This window comes from Podarcis cretensis, assembly GCF_951804945.1.
Source record: "Podarcis cretensis genome assembly, chromosome: 5".
Taxonomy (NCBI): Eukaryota; Metazoa; Chordata; class Lepidosauria; order Squamata; family Lacertidae; genus Podarcis; species Podarcis cretensis.
In genome coordinates this window covers 73,800,443-73,816,717 of record NC_137174.1, presented here as the reverse complement: position 1 = coordinate 73,816,717, position 16,275 = coordinate 73,800,443, and the positions used below count along the sequence as shown (strand labels likewise).

The 16,275-nt window shown below is 41.3% G+C and overlaps 1 protein-coding gene across 1 annotated transcript in view; it reads left to right on the top strand.

Annotated features, from left to right (window-relative positions):
* Window positions 1-366: 366 nt before the first annotated feature.
* Window positions 367-16,275, top strand: part of PID1 (phosphotyrosine interaction domain containing 1) — a 93,058-nt gene continuing 77,149 nt past the window's right edge. Inside the window, exon 1 of the mRNA XM_079978307.1 lies at window positions 367-756. Within this exon, the coding sequence (XP_079834433.1) occupies window positions 727-756 (30 nt within the window). The 5' untranslated portion in view covers window positions 367-726. The remainder of the gene's footprint in view (window positions 757-16,275) is intronic.

Below are 16,275 nucleotides of genomic sequence, written 5' to 3'. Positions count from 1 at the left end.
GTGTTCTCGCAGCTACCAACATGAGTCTGACCAAACTGCGGGAGGCAGTGGAGGACAGAAGTGCCTGGCGTGCTCTGGTCCATGGGGTCACGAAGAGTCGGACACGACTAAACGACTAAACAGCAAATGAACGCCTCCCTCCCCTCAGCCCGCTTTCGGTCCCTGCGCGCCTGAGGGCAAAGCAACCGGCCGCCGCGCGCCAAAGCAACTCGCGCGTCACCCGCCTCGCGCAGAAGCCGCCGCCGCCGCCGCCTCTTGCAGGCGACGAGCAAATCCAGTCAGCAGCGCCCGAGCGCGGCCGGGCTGCCGAGCGAAGGGTGGGCGGCGCTGGCGGAGCGAGGAGGCGGGCGGCGGGGCGGGGCCTGGAGAGCCTGGTCGCCCCCCTCCCCACGTCGCTTCTGCTGCGCTGAGGGGCCTCCGGCGGCGACTAGCGCAATAGGACGGCGGAGCTCGCCTCGCTGAGGAAGCCGGCGCCGAAGCTCGACATCTTGGTCGCGACCCAAGTTCGTAGCCGGGGCTGCCGGGGCTCCGGAGCGCTCTCGCTACCCGTCTCCCTCGCCTCTCGCCTGGGCGGCGCTTGCCCTTCGCCCCCGTCGCCCGCTGGCGGCTCGCCCCAAGCTGACACACGCCGAGCAGATGTGAGCGAGCCTGGCCAGAGCCCCGCAGCCGCTCCGCAACAGCCAGCTCGTTAGCAACAGTGTCCCGCCAGGTCCCAGCGGGAGAAATATGTGGCAGCCGGCAAGCGAGAGACTGCAGGTAAGCGAGGGGAAGCGGCTGCTGCCGCCGGTGCCGGAGGCGACGGTTATTAGGACGGGGAAAGTGGGGGGGGGGGGGGTGAGACGGAGAGACTCACTCTTGTCATGTGATTGCAATATTTGTGGCGAACTGAGGAAGGGGCAGCGAAAACAACAACTTGGCGCCCTCCTCCGCCTGATCCTGCCTGCCTGGCAGATCCTTCTCTCGCAACTTTCCTCCTTCGCCAGGCGCATTCCACAACGGACTGGACGGGGCTTCGCTGGGGAATCTTGACTCCAGATGTGCTCCTTTCTGCGAAAAGCGCAGATGACTTGCAGATCGTGGATTCTTGGGGGGGGGGGGGATCCGTCTCTGGCTCCGAAAGGAGCTTCTCTTGAGTGAGATGTGTAAGAAGAATCCTTCCTGACTCTTTATAAAGAGTCCTCTGCCCCAAATCGTTGAATTCCACTTCTAAAAGGTTTTTTTAATAAAGAAACATACTGTTAGTTTCTGTTTGTGCGTGCGTGCGTGCGCGTGTGTGTGTGTTTGGCCGGGGAAACGAGGGACTGACGTTTTGTAGGGCGCGCAAGAATTTTCATTGACATCTGCTTGCAAACGACGAGTTGATGGGATCTGGTTTGGAATATAGAAGAGTAGACTGTTATTGCTCAACCCGCTCCCCGCCTCCCCCCCCCCCCCGTGTTGGCTGAACGTGGTGCTTTTTTTTTTTTTTGTAGAGGAGTCATTAACAAAAAAGAATCGAGGTCCCTAGTGAGTGTGCGTTCGTGCGCGCGCGGGAGGGGGGGGAGTGGTAGAGCAGGGGTGTTCTTGCTGCAGGTCTCTCTCTCCTCCTCTCTCGTGCTCTGTCTTTTTTTCTTTTTCTTTTTTCCCTCTAAAATATTCTCCAGATGGTCAGCCAGAAAGACTGCCAGATAAATTTACAGAATCCCACAGACAAACTTTTTGGCAGACCGAAGCTGCATTAAATCTCAGAGTAAACTTTGAAGAAATTCTAAAGTGGCAAAACAAAACAGTATTGGAGGCCGAATGGTTTTGAAGGCATGAGTGGAAGAAAATATACTAATGCAGAATATTTATTTGTAAGGGAAGGGCCAGTGGTTGGCAGGCATGTGTAAGGACCTGTATACTGGATGGGAGACACATGCTGGTGTTTTCTTGCTGCAAGTATGATCTGTTTTACAGTGGTGGGTTTAGAGTACATAATATTGCAGTCTTGATGGTGCTGAGTTGATACGGGGACAACTTTTGAAAGTTGCTTCTGTGGTTTTACTATGATTCATCCAGCCGTAATATGAGGAGTTATTGACTTCTCCCTGCAGATATTTGGGAATAAAAGCCTGTTGTATCCCTCTGAAGATCATGCACTGGTAGTTGCAGTAACTCTTTAGTGTGCTCCCTCCCCCCCCCCCCCCCCCCCCCGTTGAGTATTGGTGCTCCTGACTGCACAATAATTAAAATCCTATTGAAGCTGTTCAGATGCTGTTGTATGCTTTACTTAAGGTAGTATGTGTGGGCTCCGAAGCACATGTCTCTTGGAAAGCAAACTGTTCTGGCTTGCTTTCTGCGTTGTGATTTTTCCACACTAGACATATCAGCTTTTTGTTCAGGGAATATTTGGCCATAATAACATTGGCTTAATGTTTTACATTGTCATTTTAGCAGTGTTGTTTTCTAAAATTGGGCTGTTATGTAAAACTGCTGGCAAACTAAAGAAATGAGCAATAGTTCAGCAGGATTTTATGAAAGAAGTCCATCATCTACCATTATGAAACACGCTCTTAAAATAAGGTTCTTCTGCTCTCCAAGCTGAAATCCTCAAGCCATTTATTTGAGCATGTAATTATCTGGAGTAGATAATAGGTATAGATCTAGGCCTGGCACCAGGATCTTAAAATGTAGAGATAAAGATGCCATTATATTTTGCTGAGTTGTAGTACAATTGACTATATTTGTGTTGCTCTTCTAGATAGGTGTTATGGTTCAAACACTCTTAAAAAAATACTGATGTTTTAAAGAATATTGACATTTCAAAGGTTTCTAACAGTTATGGAAAATTGTCCTTGTGACAATTCATGTCCTGGAAACTTCTTAAGGGATCGTTCCTTAAAACTACCTGTGAATTGCAACTTTGTATTTGCAGAACAAGAGTACAGTAATAGAGTGTGTCTACCACTCTTTCCAGTCTACTGTATTGACCTTCCTAGATAGAAGCAAAGTACATTTCTGAATGCTTCAGTAAAACCTGTTCCTTTGAGACACTTTCATGTTAAGAGAAAAAAAACTTGAGTAAAAGAAAATACTAGTATTTCTTAAGTTGCCCCCCCCCCCCCAATCAGGCAAACCTAGTAGAGTTTTTATGGTGCAAGCGGTATGTGTGTTTAATTGACTGGGGTCTTGGATTATTGGGATGTGTCATCTTAATCTCCTGCTGAGTACTTTGCATAGTTTCTGAAAATAGATTTAGAGAGCTACAACTCTCAGAGTTCCAATGAGCCGTGGAAGATATGAGTATGCTCTAATGTCCTCACTACAGAGAGCTAATGCTCCTCTCTCTCCCATGTCTTTGTAAGAATGCTACAAAAAAAGTTCAGAGATCCCAGCCCATCCACTCCCAGTCAAAGTGAGGGTGTTGTGGCCATCTCTATTCAGCAGAGCAAAGAGCCTCCAAAGAGAGCTTCAGTACATGAAATGGACTGTTGCTTTAATGCTGTGGGAAAGACTGGGCAACATGGCCAAGGTAATGGGTCACACTGATCCCTTTCAAAAACACTGCCTTGCTCAGGACCACATTAACATAATAAGTTTCTTCTTAAGACCTAAGTGTTCAAGGCACATAAACGCATACCATTTCTCTTGGTCAATGAGCTAGGAGTATTTTTTTAAAAAATCTTCCCAAAGTTCATTTTTATAGTGCAGGAACACCACAACTTGATAAACTGGAGAGTGAACATAGGAAGCTGCCCTATTTTTCACATTTTCTTCTCATCCAGCTAGTTTAGTATTGTTTACACTTCCTAGGATTTTGGTCTGGGGTGTCTCCTAATCTTCCCCTTCCCTTTCTCTCCCCACTGCAGACCCTTGCCTACATCCAAGCTTTTCTAGAACAGTAGTCTTCACCTTTTTGAAGCCTGTAACCAAAACTTGCATTTGTTGACCCAGTTTCATTTTTCATTTTACCATATGGAATCACATTTTTGGGGGTGGGGTGGCATGCAGTTGCATTATATTGAATTAGGCTATTGGTCTATGTCAGGCATAGGCAAACTCAGGCCTCCAGATATTTTGGGACTACAACTCCTTTCATCCCTGACCACTGGTCCTGTTAGCTAGGCATGATGGGAGTTGTGGTCCCAAAACATCTGGAGGCCCGAGTTTGCCTATGCCTAGTCTACGTGCTGCAGTGTTCTATAATCTAGCCTTTGCCAACATTAGTGCCTCCAGATGGTTTGAACTGCAACTGCCTGATAGGAGTTGTGATCCATAATATTTAGAGGGCACCAGTTTGGCAAAGTCTAGCTTAATCTGACTAGCACTGGCCTCCAAGGTCCAAGGCAAAGTTCTTCCTAGCTGCTCCTTTAACTGGGGTAGGCAGAAGTTAAACCTGGAAACTTTAAATATCCTAAGCATGGTTTGCTGAATATTTTACTCAGAGTAAAATATTGAAATTAATGACTCTAACTTAGCCATGCTTATTACTTTCAGTGGGTCTGCACTGATAAAACATAGCTGAATGCCTTCCAATTTTTACAAGCCATACACTAACAATAAAAGGAAATAAGAACCGTTGATCTGGATGAACAGTCAGATTAAAATTGGCTAAATTAAATTGCTTCAAATCTATAGATGCTCTCTCATCTGAAGATGATAAAATATAGAAAAGGATGTTTTAAGGATTTTTTGTTAACAGAAAAATGGAAAAAGCTTTTTTTTTAGAAGGTGAAAATTGTCAAATGCTTCTGCAAACCATACTCATAGTGACTGTATCTAATTTAAAGCCTACTGTTCTGAGTTGGCAGAAGTTTTCCCCCTGCCTTTCACGTGCTTCACATTTTAAGATAATAAATATACATGGGAACATGAGACCCACAGAAACTAAGGCAAAACAAAGCTTGCTGTGCCCTTTCACTATATCAACTTCATAAAGTTTCTAAAACAAATACCTAGAAAGAAATATCTGAACATATTAAACACAGGTATTGGTCTCTGGCAGATATTGTGCCTTGGAGGTTATATTATTTCTGCAGCTGGAACTGAGGTATTGATTTCAAAGAAAAGAGCAGAAAATTTGGAGACTTGAACTGATGCAGTTTAGCCAAGTCCGATTTGGTCTCTCTAATTTCAATATTTTCAGTTTACTGATCACCTGTCCTATTTTCAGACACAATTTCTTCATTCTAATACATGATAGCCTATGGACCCCTGATGGCACTGATGTAAAGGCAAAGTATACCCAACTGGGGCAGATTGACTTACTATCATCATGTCCAAAATGTGGGTTGGAGACCAGATTTTCAGAGCAAAGGAGCACATTGTTGTGGGGTGTTCATTTCTACTGTCTGCTGTTTACACCCAAATGCATACCCCGCCCAGCCAGGCTATGATACTGGAAATAAGTTTGACCAAGACAAAAGTGCTGTGTATGGGGGGGGGGCGTTCTAAAAATTGGACCTCCCACTTCATACGCTCACACTCTAGGCCTTTGAAGACTTTGCTTCCACCACCAAGTAGAGAACTCTGGAGCCTTAAAGGACCAACGCTCTGTCCTGAGGACAGGAACTTCACCTCCATTCCACAGTCTTTTTCCTGGTGCATTACCTGCTTCTCTGGACTGTGCAGTGGGCGCCATCTGATTCTTGAGACTCGGGAGACTGTGCCTGTGAGGGTCGTGAGTTCTGTCCCTATAGGCCCTGGTGGTTTGAGAGGTTCCACAAGCTATTCCTGTCCCTCAGCCCCTAGTGCAATGGTCTCCCTATCTTGTGCCCTTGCAGCCTCTTTCAAGGATCATGACATGGTTGAACAATGAGAAGGATACAGGACAACAAACTGTTAGAATTCCTGCTCCATGATTGCAGTCATGGGGTTTTTGTCTTTCACATGACGGTATATGTTTTGACTCCACAGAGTGGGAAGTGACGGAGACAGGATGTTTGTGTTACTGTGTTCCGTGAAGTGGGACTATTGTCCTTTGTTCTTTTTCTCTTTGCTGTCTGATAATAGAGAGAGAGGGAGCCATGTTGCAGTGCTCCATGTGTGTTTATATGTAAATAAAGTAGATTAGCCAAAATGCGGAGTTGCTGAGGTCTGTCACGCGCATGCTGTGCAAACTCTGCAGATCCCTAAGTGTGCCGGTGTCAGGTGGCATCGGTTGCTGTGATGTTCAGGCTGAAGAAAGCTTTTGAAGCTCCCGAAGGAAAGACCAGGAGGGAGAGAACATGCCAGTCGGGCATGTGTCTCTGCCAGGGTCCTATTCGAGTGTAGGCTGAACTCCTGACACAAACCATCTTTGCAAATTATTTATAAAACTAGTTGAGATATGCATATCCATCACTTTAAACACTCGCATTTGTGAAAAGCTCTTCATGGATGACCTCAGACAGTGACCAGTGCCAACTCAGCTGCAATATTTTTCTCTGGATTCAGTTCTCACATTCAGCTGTCAGTCATTGTAGTGGAAAAGGCAAAGTGCCGCTTCAGTTTCACTACTGCTTGGGATGCCATAATGTCTGGACAACAGTTCTAGAAACATCATAATATCCAGGGTACATCTATACTGAACTTTGTAGTGTTGCCAGGGCACGAACCACATGGTGGCTCTGTCATTGAAAACTGAGGTATTCTGATGAGCCACAGCTTCATTTCTAACTTTGCAGCCAGCTGTGATACTGGCAGCTAGCCAGTTCCTAGTCCCAGAAGGAGTGATTGTGTTTGCAGTGCTTTGCTACAATGGTAGTGTTAAAATGGACATAAGTGCTGTAGCCTTCATTGGAACATAGTAAATATTGCATTAGAACAAATTAGTTGATGGTATATGTGTTTGTATCTTTTTTAAAATCTGGCGCTTGGTTTGGAATGAGAAAATATTTTACTAGAGCAAAACAGGTGATGAAAACAATGTACAGAACAGTGTAGTAATTGTAGTATAAAATTATAGTTGCTGGAACAGTTATAGCTCAGAGAATGGGTTTCCCATAACCAGGATGGAAGCAGTGAATTTTGAAAAATAATAACAATTCAGCCCTTGCTGACTGATATAGGTGGCTTCAAATGCTTGTCTGGAATGGCAGGGACTTTTTATTTTTGAGAAAAATAATAAAGATATTATAATTGATACCACTGCTTGAGAGTTTGCCATATTCTTGCATTAAGTTTAGACTTATTTGGATCTTGAGTGCCTAAAATGAAGTTTTTGACACCTTGGATGATTTTGTATTTGTACTTGGATGTTAAAGGTGAGGGTTTCCTTTCTCCAAGCTTGTATTTTCATCTCTCATTTATTAATCTGTTAAAAGAAAAACTAAACAATGTGCAGATGCCTGTTAGAGGTTATCGTGTTAATATTTGTAGTATGAAGGAATACCCATTGATGGGATACAGATACACATGCAGAAACATCCTTACTTAGAAAATACCAGTAGCTTTGCATTTAATCTTGAACTTTCGCATGTGTGAATTAGCTAACTATGGCAGTGTATGGATTGAAGTGCATTATATATTTATGGTGTGATGTTAACAGAGTAATCACTGTACTGGCTGAGAAAATACTACCTTTGTTTTTGCTGTTGCTTCCTATTTATTTTCATACTATTTAAGCTGTAAGACAAAAGATAAAATTGAACATGTCTGCCTCTCACCCTTAATTAGATCTTAAGTCCCACACACTTTTTCTCTCTCTTAAGGTTGCATTTGTTCTTAATTGAGATGATGTGAAGAGTGGAGGAATGTTTTGAGGAAAAACCTTTTTCTTTCTTGTGGCTCAAACATACAGCTTGGATTGGGTGTGTGTGTGTGCAGTGGATTGAATAATCTTACAAAAAAGATGTTTCAGAATTTTACAGGATTCTTATTGATTTTGTTCTCAAAACAGGAGTTTTAAAATGTATAGCCCCGTCTGTGTCAAAGGCTTGAGACAGATAGTATCTCACTGCTCTGGAGGTTGCATGTAATAAGACTAGTAACTGTAAATGTTAGGTTGGTTTTCATGGCTTTTGGAACAGATGGCTCCGTGTTCAAAGCTAGCAGATGTTAAAATTGTATCTGTTATTGTGGTGACAGCTTAGTGATGAGTTGTTGACATACTTGCAAAAAATACCATTTTTTTAAATTGGAGAATTAACTTCCTTACTAAGCTATGTTTTCTGTGTCTCTCAGCACTACATTACATTTGATGATAAATAAGCAATACTTACTAATCTTCTCAGGTAAAATGGGATTTGTATGATACAATCCTCTATTTACTGTAGAACACCCTAATTGGCTTCAAGAGGATTATTCCAGAGTTACTTATCGAATCCACCCAGCCATGGCAAAACTGTCATCTGAAATCAATTAACTGCATACTGATCTTCAGATTTTGCTCATCCAATGCAAATTCATCAGTATTATTAATGTGAGAATTCTGTCACAGGGACATATAAAATTCGTTTCTGCCCTTCTCTGTGCCCAGGCAATCCATGTTTTTAACATTCATTTTACTTGTTTTTATACAGCATCTTAGACAATCCAATACATATAATTTAAAACCATTAAAGCACATTATAATGAATTTGAATGCAGCCATACATTTTAAAAGTGGCAAACCTGTGGTCTCTACATCATTTATTCCTGCATTGCAGGGGGTTGTCAACCTGGTCCCTACTGCCCACTAGTGGGCATTTCAGGATTCTAGGTGGGCGGTAGGGGGTTCTATGGTACAAACTGAATCCTCCTTCCATCGAGCACTGGTGGGCAGTAAGGAAGTTTTACCATCAAGAAAGATGAATTAGTGGGTGGTAGGTATAAAAAGCTTGACTACCTCTGGACTAGATGATACTCAGGGTCCCTTCCAACTCTAGAGTTCTGTGATTTACCATCTTTCCCATTAGACTTGCTTGTTACCATTCCACTGAGAGAGATATGTTCGTATCTAAATTTCCATTTCCAAAATATCTTCTAAGACCACAAGTAGATCCCTAGTGATTCAGACCAAAATCTATCCAATCCAGCTCCCTGGCCAATTAGATGCCTAGAGGAAGCTCATACACAGGACATGAACACAGTAGCTCTCTCCTGCTGTTGTTCCACAGCAACTGGCATTCAGAGTCATTATTCCACTGAACCTGGAGTTACTATACAATCATCATGCTAGATAGCCATTGATAAACTTTATCCAACATGACTTTGCCATAATTCAACTTTTAAATTCAACTAAATTCATTGCCATTACCCCATTTTGCGGTAGAAAATTCAATAGTTTTAACTTTGCTTCCTTCTCGCTGTCCTGAATCTCCCACCATTTAGTTTCATTGGAGGACTCTGAATTCTATTACTATGGAAAGGGGGAGAACAGCTTCGCTGTATTCACTTTCTCTACACCATGCATTATTTTATATACCCAGGCTTGGTTCTATCATTAGGTAGAAAGAGACATTCACCTTGGGGAAAGGGTTGCTATAGTCCCCAAAGTGAAAATCCAGACAGAGTCCTTGAGATTTTTTGGGGAACACCCCCCCCAAAAGATTGGAGGCTCTTCTTGGGTTTTGTAAAGCATTTTTTTAATAAAAACAAAACCAGTAACCAGTGTTGAAGTAAGATTCAAGTACCAGTTCTGTAGAATGCCAACTGTAGGTACCGCTCCGGCGGGAAGGTAAACGGCATTTCTGTGCACTGCTCCGGTTTGCCAGAAGCGGCTTAGTCATGCTGGCCACATGACCTGGAAGCTGTACGCTGGCTCCAATAAAGCGAGATGAGTGCCACAACCCCAGAGTCGGTCACGACTGGACCTAATGGTCAGGGGTCCCTTTACCTTTTTTATTAACACTTTTCACAATACAGTAAAAGACAAGCTAATCTATACAAAGAATAATCAAAAGAAAGGAAAGGAAAAAGAGGGAAGAGAGAGAATAATTCAGAATCCTCTCTCACAAGTCTCAAATTTTGTCCCATACATAGAAAGGTGTGTCCTCCCAGTTTTCACCTGAAAGTATCCCAGGCTTCTCCCAGCCTCTCACACGGAGAGATCTCCATTTCCCGGTCTCTCACACAGGGTCCAGACTGAGAACTGTACACAGTTTTCCAAGAGAAGTTGCATCTTGACAATTTCTTCCGGACGCTTTCTTAATGATCCCTAACATGGAATGCACCTTCGTTACTGATACTGCAATGAAAACATAAGTGTTGTTACAATTTGTAGCTAAAAGGTGAAAGCAAAGAGGTCTTTAAGATCGATTTTTGTGTGTAGGACGTGAGGGAAGTTGATTCTTTGTTTGACTACTTTCACAAGTTCAAAGGACTTTATTTCCTAGACTGTTCTTGCTATTTGAGTTAGTATTGAGTTAGGAAACTTGAAAACAAAGCTCTGTGAATTCAGAGCAGCTCATCTGGCACCACTTAGGTTTGGGCAGTTCCCTTTTTCTGTGTTGTTTATACTTTGCAGAAAATGAACAGCTCTGCAAAAGTGCTAAATTTGGGAAATGCTGTGTGACCAAAGAAAATGAAAGTCTGTGGGTCCTTTGTAGAAAGACTTTTGAGAAGCAGGATCTTAAGAGATTCATTTAAAGCATATTGCCTTATGAAGTTAACAGTTCATCTAATGATTGAAATCAATGGTTTCTTTGAAAGTAGCTAATTAAAGTTCTGAATAATTTATTGTCTAAGGCTGCAAGCTTTCACATGGGAGTAGACCTTTCTCTAAGTTGTAGGCATGGAGAGACTTGGACTGTCAGTTTGTAGCAGTTTAAAGTTTTGGTTTGTTTATTTGAATATCGAATGGCAAATACTTTGAAACCATAGGAACAATTTGGTTGCAATATCTAAGTATTTTTAAGAGTTACCACAGTACTTAGTATAAAGAGGAACTGATAAACAATGCTCTGTGCTTTTGTACAAAGCTGGCATGTTGATTTCCACCTGGGCTCAGTGTTTGAAAGAGCCAGCCTGTAAAAGTTCACAATTACCTTACATTCTAAAGTCTCATGCAGCAAATACAACAGAATCATGGTACCCTAAAGACTAGCAATTTTCTCCCTCGAGCTTCTGTGTGCAAGAACTTGCTTCACACGATGCATGGATAAAGTCTTCTGCAGCTTGATCCCAAATGCCTTTCCTTGTGTTGTCACCATTGCCCTTCTTTGAGTTCCCAGTTCCACACAATGTCTGTTCATGGTGAGAAGCTAGGCTTTTGATAAGTTTTTTAAAGGCCCTGAGGACTTTAGTTCTTCTTCTGTATTGTCTCTCAGGAGGTGGTGCAAAACACATCTTTTCTGTTTGGTCTTTAGTTCTGCCTATTTTTTCCTCTTTATTGGTGCTATTCCTTCTGGGCTTTCCCCTCTTAGATTTGCTCAGTTTGGTTCATTGTATATTGCCTTAAGTGCTAGAATGGCAGCTAACAAATGCTGATGACAAAGATTTGGACAGTTGAGTGAAGAATATAAATAGAACCAACCGACTTCTGTCCCATTCTTGAGTTATCTTCCACCAGCTCTTTAAATTGAGTTGGTAACTGATCATTCCTCCTGTGGGCAATTTGTGGGCTCTTACTCTAGTTATCTTATGCAGGCTTTTATTTTCTATCCAGAATTTGATAATGCTCAAACTGAATTCCTTTAAGCACTTCTTTAGCCTACTTTAAACATACATTTCAAAATAACTTTGAGTATTTAATCTGGTAATTACTAGTTGGCATTGTATGTCTGCCAGTGGTTATACTTCTTTAATCTTCATAAGTGTGGTCCTTGCAAGCCTAGTCCTATGTGCAAAGAAAAGAACAAGGATTGAGCAACTCTGTTAACACCCTCATTTTCTTTGCAGTAAACAGACTCACTGCATAATTGTGGATTGTAAAGAATTGTGATAAAAGTGCATCTTTGCCTTCACACATACAGACACAGGGCTATCTTGCTTTCTTCATTTCTCTATAGTATCTGGTTTATATGAAAAAGGTAGGAGGAAAGCTTGTATTCTTTCCCCCCTTTCTCAGACAATAGTTTCTCATTCCTAGAATATTTGTTTGTATGCCAGTTTTCATTAGCTCTTAAAGCCCTAATTGAGCTTCACAGAGAATTGTAGAATTGTAGAGTTGAAAGGGACACTGAGGGTCGTGTAGTCCACTGTGCTGCAATGCACTGAATTCAGAAAGAGGTCATTTGAAGTCAATGCTACAATTGTGTGTGAAATAATGGTGTTTGTTAATTTAGAAGTCCTTGACTTCTTTTTGTGGTGTCTTCAGTGATACATTGCCTTTCCTTTTTTATTTTTTTAAAAAGTCATGTGTGGCCTTGAGATTAATTATCTGAATCTGTTAAAGTTTTCTAATAAATGTGGCTTTTATGTTGAAAGAAAAAATATTTTGTGAGGGTTTTTGGCATGTTTATTGATGGAATACCAGTTTCAGATGTCAAGTGGCATTCTCTATAAAACTAACCAATTTTTATGATGATGTATGTTGAACTTGTCTCTATGCATGAGGAGATGTGTGTCCAGAGAATATTATATTCCATTTTATAATAGAAATGTTGGCCCTCAACTATCATGGTCCCAGCCTTGACCTCAAGATATAGCTGAGTTGATGCTGCTGCAGCCGTGGTTGGGGGATGACCTGGCTTCCTGATGCTAAGCCCTAGGACTGGTGTTTAGGATCCAGGAGAACCTAAGCCCAGACTTTTATGGATGCCCTTCCCTGAGTCCAAGTCACTTGATGGGTCAAATACCTCCTTCACACCCTACCCAACAGCATGGGAAGCCTTCTGATGGAAAAGTGCTTTATTTAAGGCCAAGAGCTTGGCACTCATAAGAGTTTGCATTTTTTATACAAGAGGGTGGAGCTTAAGTGGAGCTGATAGGATAGAAGGATTCACAGGGTCCTGGCTACCTCTAGCCTTTCTCAGAGCAAGTTGTTCACTTGGAGCTTTCCATGGTACTGCAACTGTCAGGCTGTCTTTCTTTGCAAGTGTCTGCACCAGATGGTTCAGACCATCTACAGTGTGAATGGCTGAGAGGTTTTACTGTAAATAGTTTCTCTTGTTTAGTCTTTTTGGCTTTTTTATAACTGAGATTCAGCAAGGGCTCTTTAATCTTAGCATTAAACATGACATTTCCAAATATCAGAAGGTCATCTCCGTTCCTTTCCTTCTCCCTTCCAACGGGCAAAGGAATAACATGGAAGCAGTCAATGGACCTTTTGAAATGCTTGCTGCTATACAGCTTGATCATGTTGACATATTATCCAATATTTTATAGGATAAAAACAGGTACACATGCTGGTTGTCTTAAAAGGCTCAAGCAGTTTAAGCAAGCAGCATTTATTAAGTAATTTTGAAAAGTTAAACACAGAAAAATAGTACCTGGATATTATACCTGTTTTTTTAAAAAATTCAAACCAGTATCCTATAATTTTTTAGTCTATCATTTAGTCTTTAGCTCCAAAAAAGTCACAGTGTGTGCCTCTCCCTCCTTTCCTCCTTTTTTCCTTCCCTCCCTCCTTCTCAAATGTCCAAAACTTGGATCTTAGGTTTCTCTGAGTACTTACCTATCTCTACTGTCTTTGTTACATTATAAAAACAACTCATCTACTTTGACGGGGTATATAAATAACAGTAAATATACACAGATAGCTGCTAGCAGTTCCAGAATTTCAAAACTTGGGTTATACTACAAGGTTATTGTTGGATCTAGTACTTAAGCAATAATATAGTATACCAGCCAAATGTATCTGTCAGATGATGAGCTCCAGAAGTAGATACATTTCATAGATAGAGGTACATAGTTTAAATATACAAACATTTGTATAGTGTGTAACTCTTGCTCAGCTTCGTCCTCCAAATCAACAATAAATGGGGTGGGGGCAGCCATAGATGATATCTTTTTTTAAAAAAAGTCTTTTCAATTATCAGGTACTAGCCTGATTTTACAGAAGTGAGTATAATTAACCTTTGATTTCCATAGACAGGCACACAGGTGAGTGGTGGCAATCCTCAGGGTTTAAGACAGGGGTCTTTCCCAGCCTTGTCTGGAGATCCAGGGATTGAATCTGGGATGTTTTGCATGCAAATATGTGCTCTACCATTGTTCTGTGGTCTTTTTCTAGATTCATGCCAGTTCCTACTATGGGTGTCGAAACTTGCTGTATCTTGTATGGTGTTGCTTCTGCAAAAAGTCTTGTTCTGTACTGACTCTTGAACTGTTTCCTATGTTGTCAGGGTCCGGGGGAATCAACAACGGCTGTACAATTTTCTTTTTCTTACCAAGTTACTGGGATACAGGAGTAAATTTTTTTTTAAAAATACATATTTATTAAAGTTTTTTGGATACAAATGCATAAATAATAAACAACATTACTTATATCATAACATAATTTCGTCACTTCTTTGGACTCCCTCACATCTCCCGCTCCCACTTACATCGTTACAAAAAAAAAAAATTTCCAAGCAAATTACCCACTTGTTTACAATCTTATCTCCGCTCATTTAAATAAAATCTAGCAGTTTTCCAGAAAGTTTATATTTTCCTTAATCTCACTTATCGTCAAATTCAGATCTAATTCAGTGGTGGGCAGTTATTTATGATCTAGCATCCTTCTTAACATTCAACCAAATTACAATATTTTTGTAAATAAATCTTGAATTTCCTCCAGTGGCATACAGGAGTAATTAAGGGGTTGTTACCTTTGTTGTTGGACACGATCTTGCCAAGTGTCAAATATAGGTTGTTCATACTAGAATGCTTGTTTACTTTGTAATTTTCGCTTTTGAAAAACATTTTAACTCATAGGGATAGTGTATTCAGTCATGGGGGAAATTCTTGTTTCTCTAGGAAGACCCACCAAATTGTTGAAAAAAACTACTGGGATCTTGAAGAAGCCTGAGCTATTCCTAGAGTGGCCTTATAGTACATCTGTTTCTTCATCAATCCTCCAAGAAAGTTGGAGTGTTGCCCATTCCACCAGGAGTTCTTCACCACTGTTTGCCGAAACTGAGTTGGAAACTTATTCCCAAATGAAAATGGGTCTTTTTGCTACTCAAGCTGGCAAAATAGTTTGCAGATTTGGTGTGCTGGTCTATAGGGAACTAGTGGAGTCAAACATCTGATGAAAATCGAGGAAATGACCAATGGACATTACATTAAATACACCAAGGACTGCAATCCTGTGCATAGTTAGTTGCAAGTAGGTTTGATTGAATGGACTGGGCCTTATTTTCAAGTAATTGTACATTTAATGTTGGGGTGTCTGTGCATTATATTCTTGGTATAGCATCAGAGGCCTTCCTTGCTGAAAGTTTGGCTGAGAGGACGTGGTTGCATTACTGAATAAACAAAGTTATGTTCTCAGGTAGGGATGTAATAGAGAATTTTATATTTGATAAGACAGCTTGCTTACATCAAGCTTCAGCTTAAGTGGGTGTATTGTGTGTGCATACATGTGTGCACAGTAGACAATAAAAGACAAGATATCTCCAACTTGTCTTGCTCTAGAGTTTATTCTGTTTGTCTGGAGAGTAATAGACTGACCTTTTGTTTCTCTGTTATGGTTTGAGGCTTTTGGCATATCTGAAGCTTTCCAAGATAAACTAAGGGAGTGTGGCTTGGCATTGGAAAAGCTTATGTTGAATGAAACTAAAGTTTCGGCAGCAATTACTGACTGAATTAAAATGCTATCAACTGAGTTATGGATGTGGTTGTGGTCACTCGGGGATAAACCCTGGCCTCTTGTATATGAATAGTTCAAATGTTAATGTTGGTTTTGCTAGAGCAAAATCAATCCCACTGAAATAAATGGCTGTTATCCAGAATTTGCTCCTCCAGAAGATTACACAAACTTAAGAGTTATTCACTGTGTTAAAAAGAACTGAAATAGGTTAAAATAGGTGACCAATCCTTTCATATCACACAATATGGATACATTTTCCAAGGGAAAATGCATATAAAATATTTCAGAAAAGGAGCTTACACTAGTTTCTCCACTCTGCTCTTGTGATGTTCAGATTCCCTGGAGTCCCTGCTGGAATATGCACATGCCTATCTGAAGAATGGAATATATTATAATAGCATGTACTACATGCTGGTCTTGCATATTGTCATTGCTTGTCATATTATACGGTAACTAAATATGTGGCTGAGAGATGTAGCTGGAATTTGCAATATTGCATTACAGTGGTACCTCGGGTTAAGTACTTAATTCGTTCTGGAGGTCCATTCTTAACCTGAAACTGTTCTTAACCTGAAGCACCACTTTAGCTAATGGGGCCTCCTCCTGCTGCCGCGCCACTGGAGCACGATTTCTGTTCTCATCCTGAAGCAAAGTTCTTAACCCGAGGTACTATTTCTGGG